A 26249-nucleotide genomic window follows, 5' to 3' on the forward strand; every position below is an offset into this window, starting at 1 on the left:
AACAAAACTAAAAACTGCAGACTTGATGGTTTTTGCAAGCAGCAACCATGATTCAGCCAAAACTTCCAAAAGCTAATCAAAAATAATTGCTACACAGTCAGCAAAAATGTAACGCGTACACAATTTGTAGCCATGGTCATTTGTAGCCACACACACTAACAACTGTTAGGACCTATGAACCAAATGGCTGCTATGTCTGCAGACTGTGGTAAACCTCCAGGGTACAGTCATGTAGGAAAGTGATTGTGCATCCAAAAAAAAAAGAGGAAAACTTTACTATTTCCAAAGTCACAAGGGACTGTGGTTTAGGCAAACGATTTCCAGATGTATTTCCAAAAAGACATTTTTACAAGTCAGATATTACAGGAAATATTTAGTTCTGAAGTTCCAAACTAAGAGGTTTGATTCATCTGTCATTGAAAGTTCGATGCTTGGTCCCCAAAGTCATTTAAAAAAATAATAATAATTGAGTCAGGACCATGTGATGAGCAAGAACTCTCTACCGTCTCAGTTACTGTTAACCTCATCCCAAACATTTGGTTGCTATAACAGAGACAGCCATGAAGACGATGCAAACACAGGCACGCTCACACACACAGAAACACATTTTTTAATCAGCTCTGTTGCCATAACAGAGACGCTGATAAGTCTGACTTTGGCTGCTGGAGCTCTCGGAGGACGAGCAGCAGTAGAATCGTCTGTGAATGTGAGATGCGGATCTGCGGTGTTGGTTCGCATTAGGCTCAAACTCACTATCTGGTGCACGCTTGTGATCCTCCTTGCTTCCTGCAGCACAGAACCATATGGAAACTTGAGCAATTTAATAAGAGTAAAGCTCATCATTCATCAATTTATGCAGCATATTGGCACTAACCATGTTAGACATGTGGGACATGGAAATTTCATCTCTGTAAAGTAATGGTATATTTGTTGTTTGATGCAGTCAGCATCTGCATAGTTATTTACTCGGTTTCCGAGTGTTATAGCCAGGTATCTAAACTGTTAGTAGGCAACATGTTTGTTATGAGATTGCACACAGGTGAGTGTGAAAGGTTTGTGGATGTTGCCACAGAGCCCTCGAATGGCAAAATCTGACCTTGCAAACCCTCGTGCATATCAAATGCCTCCAGATGTTGAGACCGCATAAGAAGCTTTCTGAAAACAGCAGTGGTGAAATCACCGCCAATGTAAATGTCAGATTGACAGGTTTTCATTAAGGCCACAGTGTCCAGTGAAAATGCCTGCAGATGTGTGCAAAGGGTCTCCGGAGCCAAAGTAGAATCTGATGATAGTTAGCTTTAACTCTGCAGTGTGATCTAAAACTTACATTTCATGTGAGATAGTGTAATGGCAAAGTCAGCGTCCTCCAGCTTCTTTATTTTTGTTCCAAATGCAACGTCGCTGCAGGCTGCTGCAGTATAGAGTTAGCAGCAGAAATGGCCATCATGTCCCCGGGGCTTTGGTCTAAATGAGATTTGCTGGCGGGATGATTCGGTCTGAGGCAGGGCTGGAGATGGACCTTTATGAAATAACCCTCGCAATCTCTCACAGAACAGCAGGGGAGAGAGCAGACACACATGAGCACAGTGATGTACTTAAATAAAAAAAAAATAAAAACGTGTGTGGACACAGTGTCAGAACATAGACCGGATTATATTTGGCATACGGTCATGCACAGAGATACACACATAAGCCTTCTTTGGAAATACTTCGACTTCAACACCTAAAGTTCAAATAAAAGAATGTTATCAGTGCCTTGTGCAGACTTTATTATTTTAATATACAGAGCCTGTAATTATCTTCATTAACACCTCTTTAACCTTTATCTGCGTGACTGTAGTGTGACTACACTGATATGTAGCAACAATAATTGCAATTCAATACTGGATCCACACAGCTGCGCCCTACATTTGAAACTGTGACCCTCTCGCCTGTCATCGAACCAGTTGTGTAATTGTGCAGCGTTATTTCAGACACACAAACCACTCAAAAACCAGTCAGACCCCAGGCATGGGGACTTTTCTGCTGCCGTTGCTGTTCCTGAGATGTTTTTGCCCACGCTGTCACAATGATAGAACACACTGTGGCAACTCATAAAAGGCTCCAAATGTCCTGAGTTGGTCTTTGTGAATGTCCTGGTAAATGTGGTCATCAAAGAAAGGAACAAACACATGTGGCCTTTTAACGTTTTAAGGATTAATTTGAAGGGGGTGAAACATCCCTATTGGTATTAGAGCAGCGGTCCCCAACCATTTTTGCGCCACGGACCTGTTTACGTCTGACAATATTTTCACAGACCAGCCTTTAAGGTATTGCAGACAAATACAACAAAATAAAACCAGTACTGGTAGCAAAAGAAAGATTTGTTCATGGGCAGGGATAGCTCAGTAGTTGTAGAGTGGTGGCCCCATGATCGGAAGGTTGGGGGTTCAAATCCACTAAATGGCTACCCTGAGGTACCCCTGAGCAACGTACCATCCTTACACCCGGGCGCCCAATGGCTGGCCACTAGGGCTGCACGTTAATCGTTAGAAAATCGCGATCTCAATTCATACTTATGTGCGATCTCATTTCCAAATGACAACGATTTAAAAAAAAATAAATAAAAAAAAAAGACGACGATTGTACCGCATTTTGATCCGGGACGTAATCTGCATGAAAACAAGCGCTCACTCTTCCTGCTCAACAAATGACAAGGGCGGAGCCTTATACCACGTGATACAGAAGCTGGCTGCTAAAATTGGCAGGGAAAAAACAACGGAGAGCACGTCAGGGATGACGAGAAAGTGACAGGAGAAAATCCGTCCAGGTCAACCACCCAAACATCAATAACGGGAACCTTATACAGCGCTTCCCTATACCCGTCGAACTCCCGCAGGCACAAAGAAATTACGGAGGCTATTACTTATCACCTGACTCCCATCAACACTGTGCAAAACGAGGGATTTAGGAAAATGATCAACACCCTAGACAAACGCTACACAGTGCCGTCCCGCAACTATTTTTCTATTGTTGCACTTCCTGCTCTATACACGCAGTGTCGAGCAACGGTGGAGATGGAATTTCAAGCAGTACCACATTTTGCGGCAACGACAAAATGTGAGACATTTGTTGTTTTTATGTTTATTTATTGTTTTTATGTTCAGTTCAGCTATAAATATTTATACTGGAAAAGAAGTCAGAGAATCATGATCTCAATTCTAAGCAAAAAAATCGTGATTCTCATTTTATGCAAAATCGTGCAGCCCTACTGGCCACTGCTTCACTGAGTGAATACAAAGAGGAATTTCCCCACAGGGATCAATAAAGTAAAGTATACATTATTATTAACACACGGGGAAAGGCCCAGGGAAACTGAGTTAACGATACTACGATACTTTCTACTTGAGCTCGACTGATATATCAGGAGGGCCGATATTGGCTGTTACTAATATGTTGAGTGATTGGAAAAGTCTTCTAACATGCCCACCAGAGGGCGCTTCTTTGATGGCAACACCATTTGATCTGAACAAAACTGGGCGTGTCATAAACAAGTAATCCATGACTTTTAACAGCACGGTCATATTAAATTAGTAAGGACTCATAAATAATGTCAAATGGATAATGGGAAATGCATTTTTATATTTTGTGTCTGAAAGCAAACGGGAAAAATAATTGGCGGACGCGTCAGATTTTAAAAGCACCAAATATCGATACCAGTTTGGCTCTGAATTATACATATATTTATTCTCACGTTCCTCGAAACGATCCTGTTTCTTTATAGTCTCGTGGGAGTTTAAAAAATATTCCTGGCTTAACTACTTTTCCGGTGAGGGGAAATCATCTCATTGTACAAGCCGCCTGTGTCAGTGTCTTTATATCTCTGTTAGCAGCATCATTTGATGATGGTGTCTTCTATAATAATGGTTATCTGTCAAAGTAAGTGCATTACTGACAGCTAAGCTCTCAAAGTATCAGACTTCACATCCTCTTTTCATGCACGTTGAGGACTAGTGATTTCTGTGACACACTGATTTATATTTTCATTTTGACAAGTTGGGATAGTCTTACTCTGAGCTCTTGTTGACAGCTTATAGCCCTCTTTTTGCTTTTCAAGCACTTTTTTGACCTTAGAACCAAGTCTTGGCATCTTTCCTTACTACTTTCTCATTTTTGTTTCATATCCTCATTTATATTCCCAAATGCCTCCTTCTTCCTTAACCTCCTTCCTCGTTCTCTTTCTGTCCAACCACCTCTCTCCCTCCTCTCCCCTTCACTCTCCTCACCCCTCCTCTTCTTGTCACGGTAATTGGCTCAGAAAAATTATGCAGACTTATTTTAGCCCTCTCTGAAATCTCTTTGCTTGGCTCACGCAAGATTAATTGCCTAGTAGAGAAGCAGAGCAGCACTTGTTGTCCGTTTGGTTGAATTAACATTAAAACAGAGCCCCGGTGCAGTTGTCTTTGAACCAGAGCCACTGAGAGCTCCATCTCTCTGCACGCCTGTTTCTTTTTCTCTTCCTGCCCATCTCCTCCGCTTGTTTTCTGCCTGTCTTTCTGTCTTAAACTCCTCAGTACCACCCAGGCCTTCGCCGATCATGGGAATTTTAGCCCAGGTTGAACTTTTGGTCTGACAGGGCTGATCAAGACCAATCTAGACCAAATCTGTCTCAGATCAGCCAGAGAGAAAGCTTTTTAATGGAGATGATGAAGATGATGCAATTATTCCATAACGGTTGTAAGAGGACTTTGTATGAGTATTAACTCAGTCATGGGAACTTATTTCTGAAGCTTTTTCAGGGAATCGCGATAAGATTCAAGGATGCAGAAGTCAAACTTGGCCCATATAAGGAGATTGTGAGTCGCCATGTTTGCAAATGAGTTCACGTCCATAAATATCATGTTTTCTTTTTTTGCTTAGTCAAACTTGGATGTGCACATACAACCTCGGATTTTGCAAAGATGTGTGTTAGGAATCGCACTGTGAAACTGTGTTTCCATGTCTAGTCAGTGCACCTTCTGCTTCAGGGTTGGTGATGAATTGCATGGGCTTATCTGTCATGCATGACTAGTGTACCAAATTCAGAATACCAAGTAGATCCATCCAACATATATCGTCAATATTCAGGAGCACAGAGAGAAAACTACGTCAGATGCTAAAAATGAGTTTCTTTATGGATTTACTTTTTTTATCAGCAACTTTTTATCTCATGTCAAGACAGCTCTCCCGCATATATTGGATTTACCTTGGGAATGCCAGTTGGACATGCCTGAAATGCCTCATCATTTTAGTCAAACACCTGAACCACACACTTAGTTCCTTTCAGTGCAGACGAGTAACAGCTCTACCCCGAGCTTCTTCCAAATAACCCGGCTGCTCATTCTAAACGTGAGGAAGCTCATTTTCATTTTGATTTTATTCCTCTCCTTCACAATCCACGGTTCATGGGGAGGCAAGGAAGGTCAAGCAGTCAGTTGATTGCTTTGAATTCACGCTTGGCTCTTTTTACAACAGCTGACCAGCACATATTTAAAATCCCTGCACTTGCACTTTGATCTTTCTACAGAAAACAAATAAGTCATTTAAAAATGTTTTTTCCTCAGAAGTTAAAATGCTACTTTAATCCAGTTTATGTGTTTTAAGTCATTCATTGAGTGTTTTCACTTTAAAGGGAGGATAAATAGATAATTCATTAGAGGTGGGAATCACCATACAGCCCACGATACGATATCATCATAATACTTAACGCACAATACGATATTATTGCAATTTTTTAAAAATATTTTGCGATATTCAGATTCTGTACATAAAGTTAAACTTTATCAATATTCATTTTATCTAATATCAAAGTCTCACACTCAGTCTTTGTCTCATTTCAGTTTTATTGTTGACAAACTGAACGGTTTGTATTACAGTCTAGTCCAACTTAACTGAACGCAACCATCTGGTACAATTATAGCTATTCTGAACTATGCAGTTTATGAAAACTATGCAGCCCCTTCAGCAACTGAAGAATTTGAAAGTAAATTAAAACAAAGTATAATTTTACATTAAATAAAAAAGTTTTAAACTTAATTAAAATAAAACATGTCTTAAATTAAAATAAGTAAACTGTCATGTTTATTGCTGCCAAAAAAAAAGTTAAACACATTTGGACAGTGAAGGAATGTCAGGATTCTTGCTCAGAAAAAGGATCAACATGCTCTGAAGTCAGAGCACAAAAACTTTTTTTGTAACAAAATATCGATTTCTGCTGTCCCTGTATCGATACATTATTAGCAAACAAAATATCACGATACTACACAGTATCGATTTTTTCCCCCACCCCTATAATTCATACTCGTCTTTTATACTAATCTTTTTTGGGAAAGGCTGAAATGAGGTCTCATTCTTTCTATCTTTCACTCGTAGTGTACATTATTTATCAAACTAGAAGTGCTGCTCAAATCATCTGGCTATACTCGGGCCAATCACAGATCTCCTTAGATGTTTCGTACCCATTCACATTTTAAAAAACATAGACTACAGACAGCTTCTTATATAGCTTTATTCAGCTTTATGCATTGAAAGTTGAAATTCAACAGTTCTACTAAGAGTGACATATATTTGGATATAACTTTGAATATAACCTTAGTGCATTTCCCATAAAATCAAATGTGACCATTTCAGCTTATGGCCTGTACCATTTACTCTGTAGTGTTATGCATCCCTATTGTTTCAAGGGACGTACGACACAGTGCAAATAGCAGAGGAAGGTGTGCAGTGGTGAAGTGTCAGCTCACGTGTTGTTACTAATAAAGAAAAAGATGTCTTGACTCGCTGCCTCTGTAGGAATAAAGGGAAGACAACAAAGTGTGATCCATAAAGGTGACGTGAGGAGTGACCGCCTTTGTTTGCAGCATTTCTTCAGGATGGATAAAGGAAAAATGTAGTGAATGAGAGGCTTCTGTTGTTGCTCCTATTATTTTGTTTTCTGTCGACATTTTTCTGTCAGCCACGCAGCGTCTTTTCCACGGAGATCAGAGTCAGACAAGACGGGATCGCACGCTCTCTCTAATCCCCTCTCGCGCCTTAATGCAACAGAAATGTGTCATTGCTGAGCTGTCACCAACATCCTTTTGTTCACACAGCAAATTAGCCCATTTGCTTGCTCTTCCCTTACGGCTTTGCCTCCTACAATGGCCATTGTGTAAGGTATCGTTGTCAGGTTTCTGCTGTCTGTGCGAGACTGAAAGTGCTTATTTCAACAACAAGGGCGGCGTAGTCGGCACCACTCTCCTATTCCCTTGGTATTCGGTTAAGTATCAGTGTCTTTTAAGACGAGCATTACTCTGCAGAGAGTGGGATAATGTACTTTTTATTCCCTAAGTGGTATGGAAAGCATGGGATACTGGAGAAAACTGTTAGATTAAATGGGAATCTGCTGTTTAGGTACCGTTAAAGTCAAGAGGATTGCTTTCAGATGCATATTTAACCTCTCACACTTGATTCGCACAACACTTTCTTAATGGTGAAATCAAATCTCCTCAAACCACAGTTAAAACCTGTATTTGAATAGCGCACCGTCACGTCTCGTATCACAAGGTTTGTTTCGTTGTGAGGGGGAAAAAATGCCAGACAAGCGTTGATGCATTTCAGCAGGAGAAGTTTCGTCTTTTTACTTGTAAATTAAATCATTACAGTGGGGGAGGGAAAAAAGAGTAGACTGTTTGGCACCCACTGGTTTTTGTATGGAAACAATGTGTTTGTTGTTTGGCGATTTGATATTGTGTAACGTATAATTAGGTTTGAAGCCTGCGGGGGGAGATTAGTTCACACAGCACGAATGAAATCCTGGCCAATCAAAGCTGATGTTGTCTGAAATATCTCTTGGCTCTCGCTTAGTGAACTTTAGGATTCAGGGAGGGGGGGGGGGGGGGGGTTGCAGAATTGCACCCCAAACATGTGAAAGTGTCAAACACCTTGTTGTTGCTTTAAGTTAAGTTATAGTGTAGATGAAAGGTTTTGGGGTGTGTTATAAGAGGTGCACTGGCTTACTGAAGAAACTTGTATTTTCTCTCTTTTTTTCATGTTCATGTTTTCCTTTCAATATCTTCTCGACTTTCATCCATGCAGGTAAGTCGTTCTCCGTTCTTTAAACCGTTGTTCCAGTTCACCTGTAAATCCTCTGAATCTTCCCACAACAGTCAACTGAAACCTGCTGCATGCGGGTTTCAGTTTACATTATAAGTTCTGTCAAAAACATCGTCCTAATACTGCGCTTTGTCTGATACAGTGTGCTAGTTTGTGGGGGATTTATGCAAAAGGAAACACTGAAAGTTGAACAACACCTGGAGCAGCAAGTTATGGCTGCACACTTATTAAAAAGTAATGCGCTTCATTTTGCAGGCTTGTAAAATAAATAAAATCCGTATAACAATCTATTTTAGAAGAAATAAAGTTTCCCACTTGGCTGTCATAGCTCCCTCAAGTAGATTTGCACAGTTCTCAGAAAAATGTATGGGGTTTTTAAATAGATCAGTGACGTGAACAGACAGTGTGACTCACATTGAGCTATAATATATTAACTTGGATCCTTTGTCAGAAACCCAGATTTTTATAAATCCAAGCTTGTGACTAGTGCCGTTCCCAGAACAGCGGGATAAATATGTCGAGTGAAAAAGTAGCACTTTCATCATTTGTGTGCCCTTGAGCAAGACCCTTAATCAACCACCTGCTCAGCAGAGCTGCTCAGCTCTTACTGTGGTTACACTGGATACCTGAGTGGACAGAGCGCTCCTAAATTAAGCATTGTTTTTTGGGAAAACAGTTTATATTCCAGTATGTTACTCATGTGAGTACATTATATGAATATATGGAAAGATAAAAAAGTCAAAAACATGACGCACATTCAGTTGAATTTTATAAACCAAAGATTTATAAATGTATGTAAGGCAGCACGGTGGCACGGTGCTGCCTTACATAGCAGCACCGTGACGGTGGTTTGCACTGTTGCCGCACAGCAAGAAGGTCCTGAGTTCAATTCCAACATCAGGCCGGGGTCTTTCTGTGTGGAGTTTGCATGTTCTCCCCGTGTTTGCGTGGGTTCCCTCCGGGTACTCCGGCTTCCTCCCACCGTCCAAAGACATGCAGCTTGTGGGGATAGGTTAATTGGATAATCAAATTGTCACTAGCTGTGAATGTGTGAATGAAAGTGAGCACGAATGGTTGTCTGTCCCTGTGTGTTGGCCCTGCGACAGACTGGCGACCTGTCCAGGGTGTACCCCGCCTCTCGCCCTATGACAGCTGGGATAGGCTCCAGCGTCCCCCGCGACCCTAAAAAGGATAAGCAGAAGCGAATGGATGGATGGAAGATTTATATGTATAGCATTGATACATAAATGTACATATACATAAGAGTAAAAGTTAGTAGCAGTATGCTAAGCTTTGTTTCGTTTATTTTTTTTTTTTAACTTGATGCTTTTTGCCGCACAGGGTCAAATATTACTTGAAAGTTTCGGCTGACGTCACAAAGATCCAATAAAGGTGATCTTGGACGTCGGTGGCCATGACACAGTGGCCCTATTTTAGAGCAGGGGTAGGCAACTCCAGGCCTGGAGTGCCGGTGCCCTGCAGGTTTTGGATATCACCCTGCGTCAACACACCTGAATCAAATGATTATGTCATTACCAGGCCTCTGGAGAACCTCAACACATGTTAAGGAGGTCATTTAGTCATTTAAATCAGCTGTGTTGGCTCAGGGACGCATCTAAAACCTGCAGGACACCGGCACTGGAGGCCTGGAGTTGCCCACCCCTGTTTTAGAGGGTGGACAAAAGTTTGGATGTACTTTTTCCCCCCTGTTGCTTTCAGTTGTTTGTACTTATGTTTTACTTTCACTCACTTGTTCGGTTTATTTACCAAAATTAAAGGAAACCAACTCAGTATATGGCCTGTCATAACACTAAACCTGCCTGTGGGAAGGAGGCGCTTACTCAGTGTGTTTAAGTGCAACCACAAGGAGTTGGGAGTCAGGTGGGCTAAACTATTACCTAAACCCTGTACATTGTAGCATCAAAACCAAGGGATGTATTGTGTGCTTATTATCGACACACCCGGCAGTAAATAAAGTGGGTGACTTGAGAAGAATTGGAAATAAAATGTCGTAGATCAGAGATAACCTTTGAAAGACACAGAACCTGATTCTGTAGTGCGCTCAGGGTGAAGAAGGTGAAACTAATCAAAGTCACTCTCTTAATTAAATCCGGATTTTGCTGGGCAGACATAGAAACTAATAGATAGACAAAGAAGAGCCCTTTCTCCTCCCACCTGAGTGGAGTCTGACTGGCCTAATCCCAGCCCAGGTCTGCTCAGGAGTCTCCGGGGTGCAGGGGGATCTGCCGAAGCTCTCAATCTTATTGATTTGTGTCATTCCGTCCCAGCTGCGACTTTGATGTGACAGTTTCATTTGAGCTCTGCTTATGGAGCCTTTAATTAGATTTCAGTGCTGGGGCTCCTCTCCTGAGGATGGAGGTGGTGAAAGGCAAAGAGATTTGATGATGGGTTTGGGGAGGTGTATGTGTGTGAGAAAGAGATGAGGAAACTTCGGGTTCTTTTAAGGTAAGAGTTAACTTCTGCGTTGGTGTGTGTGCAGGTTAGAACTCATAAATTTGCACAGAGTTAACTTGTGGGGGTGTGTGTTTCCTCCTGAGAGTGAGTGTGGGTGTAAGAGATAGACTCGAGGAAAACCTTGACGTCTGCGCTACCTCGGCCTGGATTAAAGCCTAAACTCGCAGGGCTAATACCACTGCACCTCAAATCCACTGGCTCTTACCTCTGACTTAGCAGAAGCACTTCAAATCTCAAGTGCACTATCTGTGGTAATGGGAAAGCTGCCGCAGCCTGAAATATTCTCTATGCAAACTTTAGGTGTCCCATTGTCAACAGTGGTCATAAAAGCATTTAGACTGACCCAGAAAGGCCTCCCAAGTGAAATAAAGGTTGAAGCCGTCACTGAGTTGGAGGCTTCTGGCCCATTTTATGAGCTTTAAGTTGAATTCAGACCAAAGCATGCACGTTTTATAACACACCTAGTATTCATAATACGATGCGATATACAGTACTATAATACAATTCAGCTGATAATTTATAATTGAAGTTGTTTCTACCTTTACTGACTGGCTCAATAGGTAAAGTGTTTTAAAAGCAAGCAGAAGACATGTAACTTATATTTAACTGTTAGTATTTAAGCAATCAAATAAGACGATTAACTGACAAATAAATAAAAACTGTCATGAAACTAGGGCTGTTCGATATAAAAATATATATCAGATATAGATATATATTAGGGCTGCACGATTAATCGTTAGAAAATCGCGATCTCGATTCATACTTATGTGCGATCTCATTTCCAAATGACATCGATTTAAAAAAGAAAAAGAAAAAAAAGACGACGATTGTACCGCATTTTGATCCGGGACGTAATCTGCATGAAAACAAGCGCTCACTCTTCCTGCTCAACAAATGACAAGGGCGGAGCCTTATACCACGTGATACAGAAGCTGTGCCGTGTGATGCTAAAATTGGCAGGGGAAAAAACAACGGAGAGCACGTCAGGGATGACGAGAAAGTGACAGGAGAAAATCCGTCCCGGTGTTGTGCCAAAAAGTGATTGTCTGCCAAAAACTGATTTCCAATGTTTCTGTGTATTTTTTCTGTGTAATATCTTTACGTATGTTCGTAAATACACTTCGGTGAACAGGGTTTACAAAGGGGTTATATAGAGAATTTAAAAAATTATCCGTTTTTCAAGTATCTTTACAACTCTGTGTTATTGTACTTACATTATAACCAATCCGGTCCTTTATCCCCACTTAAAATATTTTTACAGAACTATTGTAATATTTGCTGCCATTTCTGCTGTCCTCTTGACCCACTTACTCTTACAAAAGACATTTTTAATGTTAATGAGATTTTTTTTAACTGCATAAATAAAGGTTATATAAAAGTCGCTGCCAAAAACTGATCGCGGCTTCTACCTTGTTACACGAATGCTGTTTGTGGCTCAAGATGACTTTATGTCATCCATAAGCGATGCATTTGACATATGTTTCACATATTATAGCCCAACAAGTTACTTATAGCAGTTTAAATACAAGCAATCAGTTTTTGGCAAATACCGGAAATCAGTTTTTGGCAGACAATCACTTTTTGGCACAACACCGGTCAACCACCCAAACATCAATAACGGGAACCTTATACAGCGCTTCCCTATACCCGTCGAACTCTAACAGGCACAAAGAAATTACGGAGGCTATTACTTATCACCTGACCAAAGATATGGCTCCCATCAACACTGTGCAAAACGAGGGATTTGGGAAAATGATCAACACCCTAGACAAACGCTACACAGTGCCGTCCGGTGGAGATGGAATTTCAAGCAGTACAACATTTTGCGGCAACGACAAAATGTGAGACATTTGTTGTTTTTATGTTTATTTATTGTTTTTATGTTCAGTCTCAACTGTTACGAAGTTGATGTGCAGTTAATAAGTGCAATAAATATTGGAAAAGAAAATCGTGAGAGAATCATGATCTCAATTCTAAGCCAAAAAATCGTGATTCTCATTTTATGCAAAATCGTGCAGCCCTAATATATATCATTTCATCTTACGCTATCATTTGTTTCGTGGTGTCAGTTTGCGGGAATATTTTTTCATCGTTTTGATCGTCGCTGCAGTGGCTATATTAATTTCTTAAAGTTCTCTCTTTCTCTTATATTTAAAATAACCACACTACGGACGGACAAGCGACTGTTCTTACGCGCTGTCGTTAGCAACAACGACGGTAAACCCAGCGTGCGGCTCCGCCGTCCGCTCGTTTATTTTCCACATAAACCTTTCACAATAAAGCTGAAGATCCGTTTGAGGTTTTTCAAAATAAACTGAAATGATGACAAAATACATTATTCTCAAACATCAAATTTCAGAATATGCATCAAACAAATTACCTCAAATACAAACATGAGTAACTATAAATGGCGCTTACAGTCACCACGTGGATGCAGGCGCAGAGAATACCAGCATGGCCAGTGAAGATGAGAGGTTCACAGAATGTACAAAAAATGTAAAATTTTAGTGATATATATCGTTGTCTGGACGATAAATGTCTTATGTCGGGATATGAGATTTTGATTATATCGCATGAAATATATTCATTTTATATAGTATTACTTCAGTTGGTCCAGAACAGAATCTGCAGGACTTTGCTTCATTTTGCTCGCAGATGATTTAATTGAGCCTGCACTGTGCTGTGGACTGAGCACTTACCCACTTACAGTTGCACCTTTCTTTTAGCTTAAACAGCTTCTAAGAAATGCACAGTTTTCAGGAAGAAGTAGATGGGAAATATCAAGAGTGCACAAAATCCTTCGAACCCGCCGGAGCCAGTTGCGAATGCATCAAGGCTAATCTAGTGTGATTACCACCTTGGAGACTCTTAGTTATGTTAGTCCTGTTCTTCTGTAACGGCACTAATCACTGTAATTTGAGCAAATTGACAAAGCGAAGATGATTCATATAAGGTCACGGTATTATTTATGTATTAATGACCAGTGAATTCCCTTACAAACGCACACAAAAATGAGGTTGTGTGTGTGTGTGTGTGTTGGGGGTTGCTAAGGGGCTGTGGGGGTCTCGGGTCTCAGATGAGTGTTAATCCCAGCAGAGTTTATCCTCTCCTATTTCAGTTGTAATATTTCCTAATCCAAATAAGGAGCTTGCGTAATGAAACCATATGAGATGTAATTACTATCAAATGGAGTCAGGTTTTCTGAAAGCATCAGCACAACTATAATTTCTCATTAAACGACCGTCACTCCCGAGGTGCTCCCTTGGCCCTCAATTACAGCAAGGCTTACGAGACCTCCGCCTGGCTGGAGAACGGCTGCATATGTGGGTCAGTCTTACATCTTGAGGTTTCAAATCCTTGGACAGACATATGTGCGCATAAAGTCGCAGATGCCGTCTAATGACAGGCACGCAGTTTGAAAGTATCCCTAAATCCTCCATAACACAAAGTGTTTCTGCAGATTTATTAAGGGCACTAACATGTTTAGTATTAGCACTTTCATTCCCACCGGGGCTGCTCTTATACAGATCTGGACTTTATTTATGATGGGTTACTGCCCACACAGCTCAGGGGTAATAGTTGTTCTGCAAATATTCTTTTAATGATGTCTTCAGAGATTATAGTGGTGTGGTTTTTGGAATTCTACCATGTAGTACTTGCAGGCTGAGAAGCTCTAATAGCAGTACATTTTAGTAATTATGTTCTATTTTGTTCATATGGGTATATTTGATTTGCTGACTTTATGAACAACAGTATGTGTAAGTGTAGCAGAGTGCAACAAATATATTTCTCCATGGACTTGGAGAACAGGTTTGGGGTAAAGTAGCCTGTGTAGGAGCAGGTTGGAAGAAAAGGTGCTCATCCGGTCCAGTGTCTCATTACGAAAGGGTCCAGGGTCGTCCTCCAAGTTAACACACTCATGTAAATAATAGTGAGTTGGGTTGTGTCTGTACAGTGTAGCGAGGAATGCTCAGAGCTCTACATTGAAGAGACCAAACAGCCACTTCATAAACGCACGGCACAGCATAAAAGAGCCACCTCCACGGGACAAGACTCGGCGGTCTATCTGCATCTATCCTCTTTTGAGGACGCCAATGTTCACATTTTGGACAGAGAAGACAGGTGGTTTGAAAGAAGAGTGAAAGAAGCCATCTATGTCCACCGTGATCGAACATCTTTGAACAGAGGCGATGGTTTACAACACCAACTGTCTGTCATCTATAATCCAGTTTTGAGATCCCTTCCCAGACTTCTTAACGCCCACTCATATCCTGGGCCTTTTGAACTCAGGAAATCAAATGATAGGGTGGGGCTAGGTTTCACAGCGTGTTCACCTGAAACCTTGGCTGATCTACACCCATTTTCACACCTTGGCTCGTGTGATTAGGTAGAGGATTGTTAAGGGGTTCATGACCCCCTTGAGGGACACTCCCCTAGGACTTCAATTTGGGACTCTCCACCTAGAACTGAAGATGCTTCTCAGATGAGAAGTGAAACGTCTTCAAGAACTTAAAGAAGTCCAGACGCGTTTCTTTCTAAGCTCTTTAGATTGAGTTGGGTTGCTCCAATTTAATCTACCAGTCTTTTATTAGGAAGGCAACATCAGGCTCAACTTTGAGATTGCTTTCTTAGCTTTGTAAAATGCAATGTAACAAATAAATTACATACAGGAATATCAATATACTTTACAATATGTGCAAGTACAGTAGTGCGACACAGCAGCACAGTCTTGTGTTCTTTTAGCGACTGAGCGCAAACACAGGCAAACATGAAAAACAGTTTAATTTACAGGCACTGCTGTCATTAATATAAATGGTTCTTTGAGCTAATGCAGAGCTCCTTTTGTTCATTTATTTATCATAATGTTTGAAGTTGTAGAGCCTTTTGATTAAATCTCATGAAGCAAAAGAAAATATTACAATGCTTTTTCACAGCACTGTAAATGAAAACTGAACCAAGATAACCCTTACCCTCTGTGTTTTCGTTATAGATGTAATTTGTTTGCACTGGACTCATTTCGGCTCAGTGGGAGTCATTAGGCTGATGCATACTGGTGGTCATGCTAGTTTCTTTTCCCCCTATTCTCACTAGTGCACCTTCTCACATGGGTGAATGTAATTTTTACCATAATTGCAGTAAAAACTCCCCCCAAAAATCTTACACCGACCAGAAAGAGAGAAAGCAGACAACTAGGGAAGAATTGTCGTTGAAGCTTTTCAGTATTAGACTGCGGTTTTCTGTCAAGCAGAAAATTATTACAAACATAACATTAAAAAGAGTTCAGACCTCTCCTTTGTGTTTGAGATTTTGGAGCATTTTTACTGCAGATATCTGGAAAAATGTGTGGCTTGCTAGGTGCAGCATGTACAAGAAGTTGACTCTGGTTTTTCAGTGATACTCTGGTATTGCATTTATTGCAGGTGCGTGTGTGTGTGCTTAGGGACCGTGCACGGATTCACATTGATAAACAAGCTAGCTCCAGTGTTGGCTGATGATGTGGCATTTCAACCTCTCATCCAAATATGGACAGCCCCCAAAAACAATATTTACAAGACTCTAATGCGTGTTCATCGGAAATAGTTGTAGCCCCATTAGTGTGTTAGCTTTATGTGTGAACAAGTAATTTCCTTTGCTGCTGCCATGCGATCTCTTTAGGGTTTTAAAACTTGAAAGGTCTCTTATAAAGTATATGCTTAATACGGGCAATAGAGTCTAACTCTTTTTTTCTTTTTTCCAAGTGTGTGTGTGTCTCTTCACCGTCCTTTCTGCCATTCAATCTCCCATCAACCCCCCCTCTTTTTCCTCCCCCTGCCTCCCATCACTTCCCACCTTCTTTACCTCAGCTGATTTATTGCTTAAAAAAAAAACAGTGGGTTCCTCTTCGCTGATGGCTGTTTCATTGTGCAACAGAAAATGCCCCACCACTCGAGCCAGCGTGAGGCTTGCCAGCTGTGTTGCTGCAATCTCTCTCTCACACTCACACACACACACACAAAAACACACACACACGCTGATTTCGCTCACGCTACACTAACACTTCTCCCAGCACCACTTGTCCAGGCCAAGGGAGTGACAGAATAATTCCCGGCAAAGAGAGAAGGGAAGCTGTCCAGTTCGCTGTGTTCTGAGCATCTCAGCCAGGCTCTGTGAAGAAACAGCTTAGTTTAAAGCACCGTCGGCTCCATCGTGAGAGCTTGTGCTATTTCCGACGAGTCTTTCTCATGGACCATTGGTCTCGCCTCTTTCCTCCTTTCACCCACTTCCTCTTCATTCTTCTGCTAACCCCATCATCTCCTTGCTCCTTGTCCTTTTCTTATCTATTCCTTCCTTTTTCTTCCTTTTCTCCCCTCTCGAGCTTCTTCCATCCAAACTTATTCTTTTTCCTTTCCTCACACTTCTCTTTTTTGTGTTTTGCATCTACATTTTTACATCTTATGCAGCCATTTTTTACCCCCTTTTTAAAAAACAAACAAAAAAACAAACTTTGTTGTAGCTGAGTCACCTAGGGCTGTGCGACATGACCAAAATCTCATATCCCGATATAAGAATTATATCTTCCCGATAACGATATAAGTCACAAAAATGTAACATTTTCTGTAAATTCTGTGACTCTCGAGCAGCTCGACTTGCGTGAAGTGTTTCATGAAGATTTTTGGCGACTGTTGCAACCATCTAGCAACCAAAGCAATTGCAAGGAGCTGTCTCGAGGACTGTGGCACTGAAACCTAAGATGACCTGTTAGCTTTATGAGTTGATGCTGAGAGCCACAGGTTCCTCCCAAGAGCTCTTATTTTCATGTAGATTGTCTTACCTAAAACACACCTATAAACGTAAACATCCACACACAGACTCCGTATCGCCTGCTACGTGTTCCCTACTAAGTACTGATTACCTTTATGGAAAACGGGTAATTAAAGCTAAATGGCTAAATATAGCCCTAAGTGTGATTAACAGTGATAGCATGTGATGTATGGTGCTCATTAGTTTGCTAGCTTACAACCCCCTCAACCCAGAACCAGCTTGTCTACACACACACACACAGATTTTTGTGGCCGTTCAATTAAAGGAGTCCCCGTTTGCTTTTCAGCCTCATCTTTATCTCCTTATCTCTCTGTTTGATGGCAGGAGTGGTGATCAATACAGGACGTAAAGTGTGTCGGTGCCATCTCCGTCAGATCAGGTTTCACAAGGATACGTTTGGCTGGTGTGTGCTCGGTTCAGGCTTGGTTTTGTACTTGTTATTTAGTCTAACGTGAGTTCCAAAAATGTATGTTGAGCTTAAAAATGGAGTGACCTTTCCTTTAGGCTCGCAAAGGTAAGAGCTAAAACAATCAGTCCTGGTTACTTTACAAATATACAACTGGTTCACCAGATACGGTGCACAATATATCAGTGAGCATTGCTGAGCAGACTCACAGATTTTCCTTGTGCTATTTTGTATATTTTCTTTTAGCCAGCAGCACTGGCTTTGGCTTGTCTGGGTTGTTTACTCTGGTAACTGAAATGATAGAGACGGATCACCACACAGTTCGGCCCTGAAGCTGCTGTATGAAAAACTGTCCGTAGCTCACAAGGTTTATTCTGCAGAAACAGCCTCCGAGCTCGGTACAACTGTGTGGGGATTTCATATCAGAAAACATGATTTCAAGATCCAAAACCTTTTAGTCCTGGACAGCTGATTTTAAAAAAGTAGGCCAGTTTGGATAAGAATGTTAGTGGGGATTGAATGTTTAGATATCTAACAACTGAATTTATGTATATATTTGTTACAAAATGATTTTAAGTTTGAAGAAGTGGTCAGGGCTAGTTTGTACTTCCAGTAATATTGAAATAGAAAGAACTCCTCCTGCAGTCTGTAGTTTACAGTGAACACCAGAATCTGCCTGCTGTTAGTGTATATACACCAAACCTGTCAGAGTGGTGGTGCAGTGTGAATGCAGCGTATATAAAGCAGTCAATGACATGAGTGATAAGTTGATGATGATGGAGATTATTTTGTTTTTAGAGCGGGCAGCCTCAATGAGAAACGAAGCTGTGCTCATGCCGATAGATGTATTTTGCTCTACCCACCAAACCAGAGGATATTTAACTCTTACAGAGGTTTCAGTAATGGGTTCAGCGTGCAGTATCAGGTTTTTGGCCATAGGAAATGGTCTGTGTGTTTCTATTCACTTGGATTTTTTTTCTTTCTTTTTTTTGTGCTGTATCAACATCTATCAGCTTTCAGCAGCTTAAATTAAACACACTTCTCACCCAGCTGAACGACTGTCAGCACTCTTATTCGGTGTTGTTGTTGTTTTAAAGCTCAGATATCCAGAACAGTCAGTTTAGTTGTCGCAGGTAAGTGAATGAGCAGATGGGGCTCAGTTGAGAACAAGGCTTCTCTAATTTGACATGAGAAGATGAGCCTGAAATAAAACTCCACGGTGGGAGTTGATAGAAAAAATCTTTTATTTCATATAACCAGATTTAAATGATTGTAAAAGAATAATACATCAAATAATTGAGTCATAAATAACTAGTTCGTAAGTATTCATTAAGTAATTACTGAAATGAATTTGGAGGGGCAATACGTTTTCACCAAAGTGATTTAAATACAGCAATAAAGAACACACTGACTGGTACGGCAGCAGCATCACTGCAGCCACACTGTTTCTCCTCTGAGGTTTGACTAATGGATGGACTCTCCTCTCCAGCAGCCTGGCTAAAATCTCTAAGCCATATTAGTGGAGAGAATGGGAGGTTTAAACCTGAGCCTTTGGAGAAGCCTTATGTGGGTCGCCTGCTTCTATACCTGCTTGGCTTCTATAAACAACAGCATTTCAGTCAGGTTGAGGTCTGGACATGACTGGGTTAATGCAACACCTTGATTCTTTCCTTTTTCACCATCACTGTTCTTGATGGTTGGTATGAGGTGTTTGTGCTGATATGTTCTTTGGTTTTTGCCAAACATGACACTGTGTATGATATCCATGCACCTTGACTTTGGTCTTGTCTTTCCAAAGAATACTGTTCCATAAGGCCATAACCTTTCCAAACAGGCCATGAACTTTAATATTTTACGTGCTAACCGAGGCCTGCGGAGTCTGAGTTGTAGCGCTTGAGTTTTTTCCAGTTTATCTGAGTATCTCACAGTCTGCCGATGGGGTGAATTTGCCAATCCAGGGATAATTAGCAACTGTCTTAAGTGTTTTTCACATGTGGATAATGGACTCCAAATTGTTTGGAAATGGCCTTATGACCCATTCCCTGATTGATGGGCAGCAACAATTGTTCCATTGTTGTTAATGTCTCTCCTCCTTGCCATTAAACCTCAATGCTCCAGATCAGATCAGAAGATAAATGTCATCCAAAACCTGTCTTCAAGTTTATATTTAAGAAAAGAAATCAAAGATAAAAGTATATGGCTATGCAAAGTAAATATTTTGCAAGTACTGTTTCCGTACATGTGGCCAAAGTTCAGCAGAACTTGAGTTGAATAAAAAGTGGTGTACTAGGGGAGTATCTTTCAGGGAATACGAGTCACAGCTCAGCCCTGCTCTCATTTTGGAGAATGAATTACCTTCAGTGCCTCGCTCCCTCACTCCCTCCTGGCTCTGCCTGATTGCCGTTTTCATTTGTCCGTTTGGCCTCGACTCAGGCTGCACACTGCTTTCCCCCCACATGTTTTCTATTGTCTGGATTAAAGTGAAATGGATAGTAGGTCATCAGTGTGACTGGGATTGTTTCACACTGGTCTGAGCTGTCCCCAATTCTATTACACAGTAATCCTAAATGTGTGCTTTCTCACAAATGAATGTGTTTTTGTGTCAGATTGAGTTTTGAATGAGAAACCGAAAGGTGTTTTTTGGAGTGGATGTTTGGGAAGGTTGGCTCGCACCTGGTCAGTGTCGGGTCTCCTTCCCCTGTGTTTAATACATCTCCTTCTCCTTTGTGTGTTTTTTGTGAAACTCATTGAGGTCAAGGTTACTGCGTGCTCTGCCTGAGCTCACCCAGTCTCTGTGGGAGTTTGGGGTTGCATTGCTCGTCTGGCAACCTCAGCTAATCTTAGTCACATCAGTCACACATCCAAACCACTGCCCCTTTGGCTTGTGCTGCTCAGATGAACACTTTTCCACAAAGACTAATTGTTGCAACACTCTTTTCTGAGTACAAATGAGTCAAATGAAATTAAAAAGCAAGAGAAAGTTTTAAACAATCAGACATCTTGAACTTTACGCTATTTTACGCAGACTTAAGTAATTAAGGATTGCACACTGTCGAGAAAACAAAGTAAAAGTATGTAGGGAAAAGTGGCGTTTGGGGGCAGTAAACGTGTTTCGTATTTGTTTCGTTCATAGTGCACGCTTCGAATCTGCTTTGCAAAACTTCCTCTAGTCTCAGGGAGCTCTTCTCCAGTGATTTCCCACAAAGGCTTAAATTTGTTTCTGAAACTTGTAGACGTGAGCGCGTGAGTGGGTTAGAGCAGCGGTCCCCAACCCCCGGTACCGGTCCGTGAGTCGTTTGGTACCGAGCCGCGAGAGTTGAGGCTCAGGTGTGAAATGTATGGTTTTCAGGGTTTTTATCGGTTTTCAGCGTTATTTTGTTATAGTTTTTATCGTTAACTCGGTTTTCCTGGGTCTTTTCACGTGTGTTATGAATAAATCTTCTTTTTTTCGGTACCGGTACTAGTTTTATTTAGTTGTATTTATCCGCGACACCTTAAAGGCCGGTCCGTGAAAATATTGTCGGGCATAAACCGGTCCGTGGCACAAAAAAGGTTGGGGACCGCTGGATTAGAGTGATATCTGTTGACTGTGAAGGAGTGTTTCAAAATAACTAAACAGTTTTATATCCAGCACTTCTTGCATTAACTGCATTGTGAAGTTAATGCAAGAATCTAGTAGTGGCTCTGAATACACATTTAATGCTCCAAGGACAGCGATGTGTTGAAAGGGAAGCTTTAGAAAAACAAGTGTACTCTGATGTCAGTTATGACGTTTTTAATAGAAATATATTTTTTTGGAGGATAGCTTTATTACACACAAAGTGAGATAGGACACATTGTGATACATGAGACCTTCCACTGTGTTTTAATCTGAGGATGTCGTCCCTGCGTTGATGCACTAGTCCTCAAGGCTCCTTGTTGAAAGAGCTACAGAAGCTTCGTTAGGAGTCTCAGGAGGTTGTAGTTGAGGAAGGCCATCATTTGTGTCGTGTGTGGGAGCTTTGAACAAACCGGAACTGGTTAGGTTTAGACACTATGAGCAGCTTAGTGTTTATATGTGATGCCAAGAGGTTCGTTTACATGCAGCCGTACATGACAAGTTAGAAGTGACAGGCTCATTTGTATATTGCCCTAAACTGATTAGTCAGGCACAGATGCTAGATACTAATCAAATTTCAGTTTTGCCAATGATTTTTGCTTCTAGCTATTACAAAAACAACATTTTTGTGAGCTTTCTGCCAACAATATGTATGTGGGGAAAGTAAAACTATTTTTATACTGTGAACTCAATGATAAAGGATTCTTATTCTTAACAAGGTCACCTGATTTACTTTTAGCAGCTTGGAACAGCTAACTCTGTTTGTCGCTCCGTGGCTACTGTACAGTTTCCCTTGCACATCCCATCTGCATCCACAGACATCCTGTGGCGAAGGCAGACCGAACGGCATTTGCCTTTCCGAGACCATCAAATACACCTCATAATCGGGGCCTAACTCCCTACCAGATTCCCCACCATTGTCATCCCCATTTTCACTCAGTTCTCCCTATTTCCAGTATTTAATGTCCTGGGAAATAAGACGGTCTTTACTGTTCCAGTTGGTTCTAAAGGTCTCGGATTCATACCAGAGGCTGTGTTTTAAGCCACATGCTTTTCCTTTTGTTAATAAAAGCTGAGGAAAATACCATATATCCTACCAGATATGTGATAATGTACCTTTTTATATGACCTCGCCGTACAGCTTTCCACCAGCAGCTACATTAAAAACTTTCACGAACCTCTCAGTTTACAAATCAAACGTCTTCTTTCCCTACTTTTGATAAATCGCTCTCGCCGCCTTCATGTATATGTTACTGATGTAGCAGAAACCATGTAACCATAACTCTTGTCACAGCGTTTTCACCTTTTTTAGGGTTCTAAAGAAAGACCTAATGTACAGTCAGTTTCCTGCTTTTACCTAATGAACCTGTCAAGAGTCGTGTTCCTCCCATTTCCCAAACCGCAGATAGATTTCATGAGTGAAAGAAATGGATGTAATGACAAAATAAGTATGTGCTTCATTTTTAAATATTTGAAGTAAATATCTATTTTCAAATAAGAAATGATCTAAAGGTCATCTTTTAAAAACTTGGAGTTTTATCATACTGTCATCTGAGGTTTTAAGTTGCAACCATTCTTTAAAACTGATGGTGTGTCTCGTCTTTTCCCGCATCGCTAGATATCTCATTTTGAAACTAAACTCCTCACATAAATACTGTGGTATACTGACCCGGGAGTAACATTGGTCACTGCCTGTCTGCACCGTGTGGGTTTTGGCTCTGGCGAGCTGATGGTGAGGGCTTTGATGGCTGTTGCTTTTGGGAAAAGGCCTGTTGCAACCTCGCACTTTCGACATAAAGTGTGTAACCAAGAAAATTTGTTCCAGACTGCTGTTTCTTGACCTAGAGGAAAATGCTTTGGATTACACAGCTGTGTAGGTGAAAGTTTAGTGGTTACTTGCTTCATTTTGCTGACGGTTTTCCTTTTTGCCCTCTTACTTCCTGGTCTGAAACTGGTATAGTGCAAGCCAAAGAACTGAAAGGTTTTGATTCCCAGAATCAGGGTAATCTTTGATGGCGAAGAATAACTCAAAAGAAAACTTCTTGATGCATTCTCAATCATCCAGGAAGATAAATCTCCAAAAGTTGATGCTGTGATTGCAGCCATTCCCCAACTCTCTGTGAATGGTACTCATGGCCATTGATCAGTGGTCTTTGATCAGTGGGTTTTGGTCAGTGGTTGTTGATCAATGGTCATGAGAATTTGCATAATTATGATTAAGGAACTGACCTCACAGCCCATTGTTCCTTCAGTGGGCTGGTTTCAGTCATTATGCAAATGTACTGTTTATAAGATTGGGGAATCCTGCAGTCAGCTGAGACTGAAGAAGTCACTTGGATGAGTGACGAAACGTTTCTCCCAGAATACGCTACGTCCACATGAACAGAATCAACTTTTGGAGATCAAAAGAAAACGTTTGAGCTCTTTGATTTTGGCTTGAAATAGCCTTCTACCAATATTTATATCTTGAAAAATTTCAATTTCTTTCATACGTTATTACATTTTTAGGCTTTATCTTCATTCTGGACTGTCAGTGCACCAAACCAGCAGAACATAAAGAGAGAATTTCTTAAAATGAAAATCACTAATAATAAAAATAATCAGTTTTATCACCATTTTTAATCCTGTCTTTCATTTATAATTTCAGTGACACATTTGGTATCGTGTCAGGATCCAACGTCTCGTCATTTGCAGTGTGTATGACAAGCTTAATTTCCCCTCTGCTCAAATAATCAGTCGAGCTCACTTTAGTTTTATGCGTCTGCGTTTATTGATATATACAGTTTAGATTAAATAAATCTTATGAAAGAACAGAGGATATGCAACGTGGAGCTTGACATGAGGGAAAATGCGGTCTGTTGATGTAATATAATTCTGTGTGAAACTGTAATGACTTGACGTTATTTTATGTGACGGGGGAATAAATCAAACGCTCAATAGATGGAGGCTCAACTTGGAAAGATTTATGTTTTGGAGTTGATAGCCAGAACTAAGGCAAGTGTAACTTTTGGACGGTCGCACCGCAAAAGCCTGGGGAATTTCGATGAAATAAAAAGGGGCAATTGCTGATGTGGCACAAGCGGTGACTGCGTCTTGCTAAATTCAATCCTCTCCCCAACACACATCCGTGAGGATTAATTCCCCTTTGAGAAACCTCAGGTTTCCTCTCTCTTGCCCCGCTGCCAGCATATTGTTCTAGCCAGAGTTATGATGATGATTTACGAGCTGAAAGTGACTGCTGAAAAGTGGGCTGACTCACACTTTCCACTGTAATTTGCTCTTCAGTAATTGTTAGTTTTTGAGTATATAAAGGAATCTAAGTGCAAGAAAGGGGATACAAGTTGATAAAAGTATCAAAGGACAGCGTTTGGCAAATCTACTTAACATACATTATCTCATTGTTATTGTGATTTTACACTGTGTAAATAAAGTTGGATTAAACTGATTCACCTGAATTAGTTCATACCTGCTCTGTTATTCCATGCTGTGATTTCTACAGTTGCACACAGTTGCTGTGTTAGCCAAAGTACTGCTATATTTTTGCTATGTGACATCAATCTGTGCTTTAAAAAGGGATTCACAGAATGAAGAGAGAGTTGCATCTTTTTCCAACATTTCAGAGGCTTTACTTAAATTATGTTAGGGAGGCAGTACAGGCCGTCAGCAAATTATGTTTTTATTGGACTTGTTTTAGAGAAAATAGTTCCAAAATACCTCTTTGCTAACTCTTAACTGTCATCTGCTTGGGTTTTTTGGTTTTTGATTGATTGATTGATTGATTTGTTTATTTATTGTTTGTTCATATGAAGACCAGAATCAGCCATTTTTTCCACCTGGCATACACCCATTGTTGCTAACATTATCCAGCTTATGACAAGTGTGACCGCCATGTGTAATATTCCTGACTTGCTAGGTGCTATTTTCTGGTTTTCGTAGCTCTCGCAGTCTGTGTATAAACTTAAACTCTATCTAGGTCTGCTCTTTTTGTGTGTGCGTGTTGTAGGGCTGCCACAAACTATTATTTTGATAGTCCACTAGTCACCAATTATTTTTGCGATTAGTCGACTAATCAGATCATGCATCCATTGGACGTAAAACATACAGCTTATTGCACCAGCATGCATCTGCTCTTATATAACTATCATTAGCTTACAGCTTTAAGTGTTTAAGGTATGTGCTAACTAAAAATAAAATTTTAATGAAATCTGCAGGTTGTTTCGGTGAAGTTTAATAAACTCCTTGCTATCTAAAATATAACAGGACACCGGAGTATATTCTCGAGCATCTCACACTTCTGATAATCAGTTGTCTGCTTGATGTTTATTCAGCTGTGTAAAAACTATAACTTTAATCTCAGCCAAACCGATTTACTCAGGAACAAATAAAATACTAAAAAAAGCCAAACAATAACATTTTAAAGTTATCTAAGTGACTTATATATATTTAACCTGAGTAGCGAAAGACGACGGTGGGTTTGTAAACGATTTGCCGGGAGTCCGGTGTTCTCACGGGCTCTAGTGAGCCTAGCCCCCGGCTAGCTATCGAGCTAGTGGGTAACAGACGTCTCCGAAAACGTCGGGCGCTTTTGAAAATATGTGGTGTCTTGATAAACTGAGCAGATATTTGAGGTTTACACAGCTACATTCTCGCCTAATAATATGTTAAACGTTTATTTTGTGACCCAGAAAAAATAATAACAGTAATATTACAACTAACTAGCTGCCGCCATTGTTGGAAACTGAGCTTGGCTGCGCTATGAATTCTGGGACACAGCTTCTTCTTCTTCGGGGTTTAACGGCAGCTGGCATCCTTGTACATGCAGTGCTGCCATCTTCTGTTTCAGTCCGTTATTACACT

General features: G+C 40.7%; 1 protein-coding gene and 1 long non-coding RNA gene across 16 annotated transcripts in view; both read left to right on the top strand.

Annotated features, from left to right (window-relative positions):
* Positions 1–26249, top strand: part of pard3ab (par-3 family cell polarity regulator alpha, b) — a 373665-nt gene that overhangs the window by 91800 nt on the left and 255616 nt on the right. Inside the window, exon 1 of one of the 15 annotated variants that reach the window (XM_085140458.1) lies at positions 5773–8094. The exons of the other annotated variants lie outside the window; for them this stretch is intronic. Within the exon in view, the coding sequence (XP_084996584.1) occupies positions 8089–8094 (6 nt within the window). The 5' untranslated portion in view covers positions 5773–8088. Of the gene's footprint in view, positions 1–5772; positions 8095–26249 lie in introns of those variants that run through there. 15 annotated transcript variants of the gene reach the window in all.
* On the top strand, positions 8954–25779 carry LOC146497264 (uncharacterized). The gene is made up of 2 exons (XR_014870601.1): positions 8954–18393; positions 18426–25779. It is a non-coding gene; the product is annotated as an uncharacterized LOC146497264 (long non-coding RNA).

The sequence above is a fragment of the Neolamprologus multifasciatus genome, chromosome 18 (assembly GCF_963576455.1).
Source record: "Neolamprologus multifasciatus chromosome 18, fNeoMul1.2, whole genome shotgun sequence".
In the NCBI taxonomy this organism is placed as follows: Eukaryota; Metazoa; Chordata; class Actinopteri; order Cichliformes; family Cichlidae; genus Neolamprologus; species Neolamprologus multifasciatus.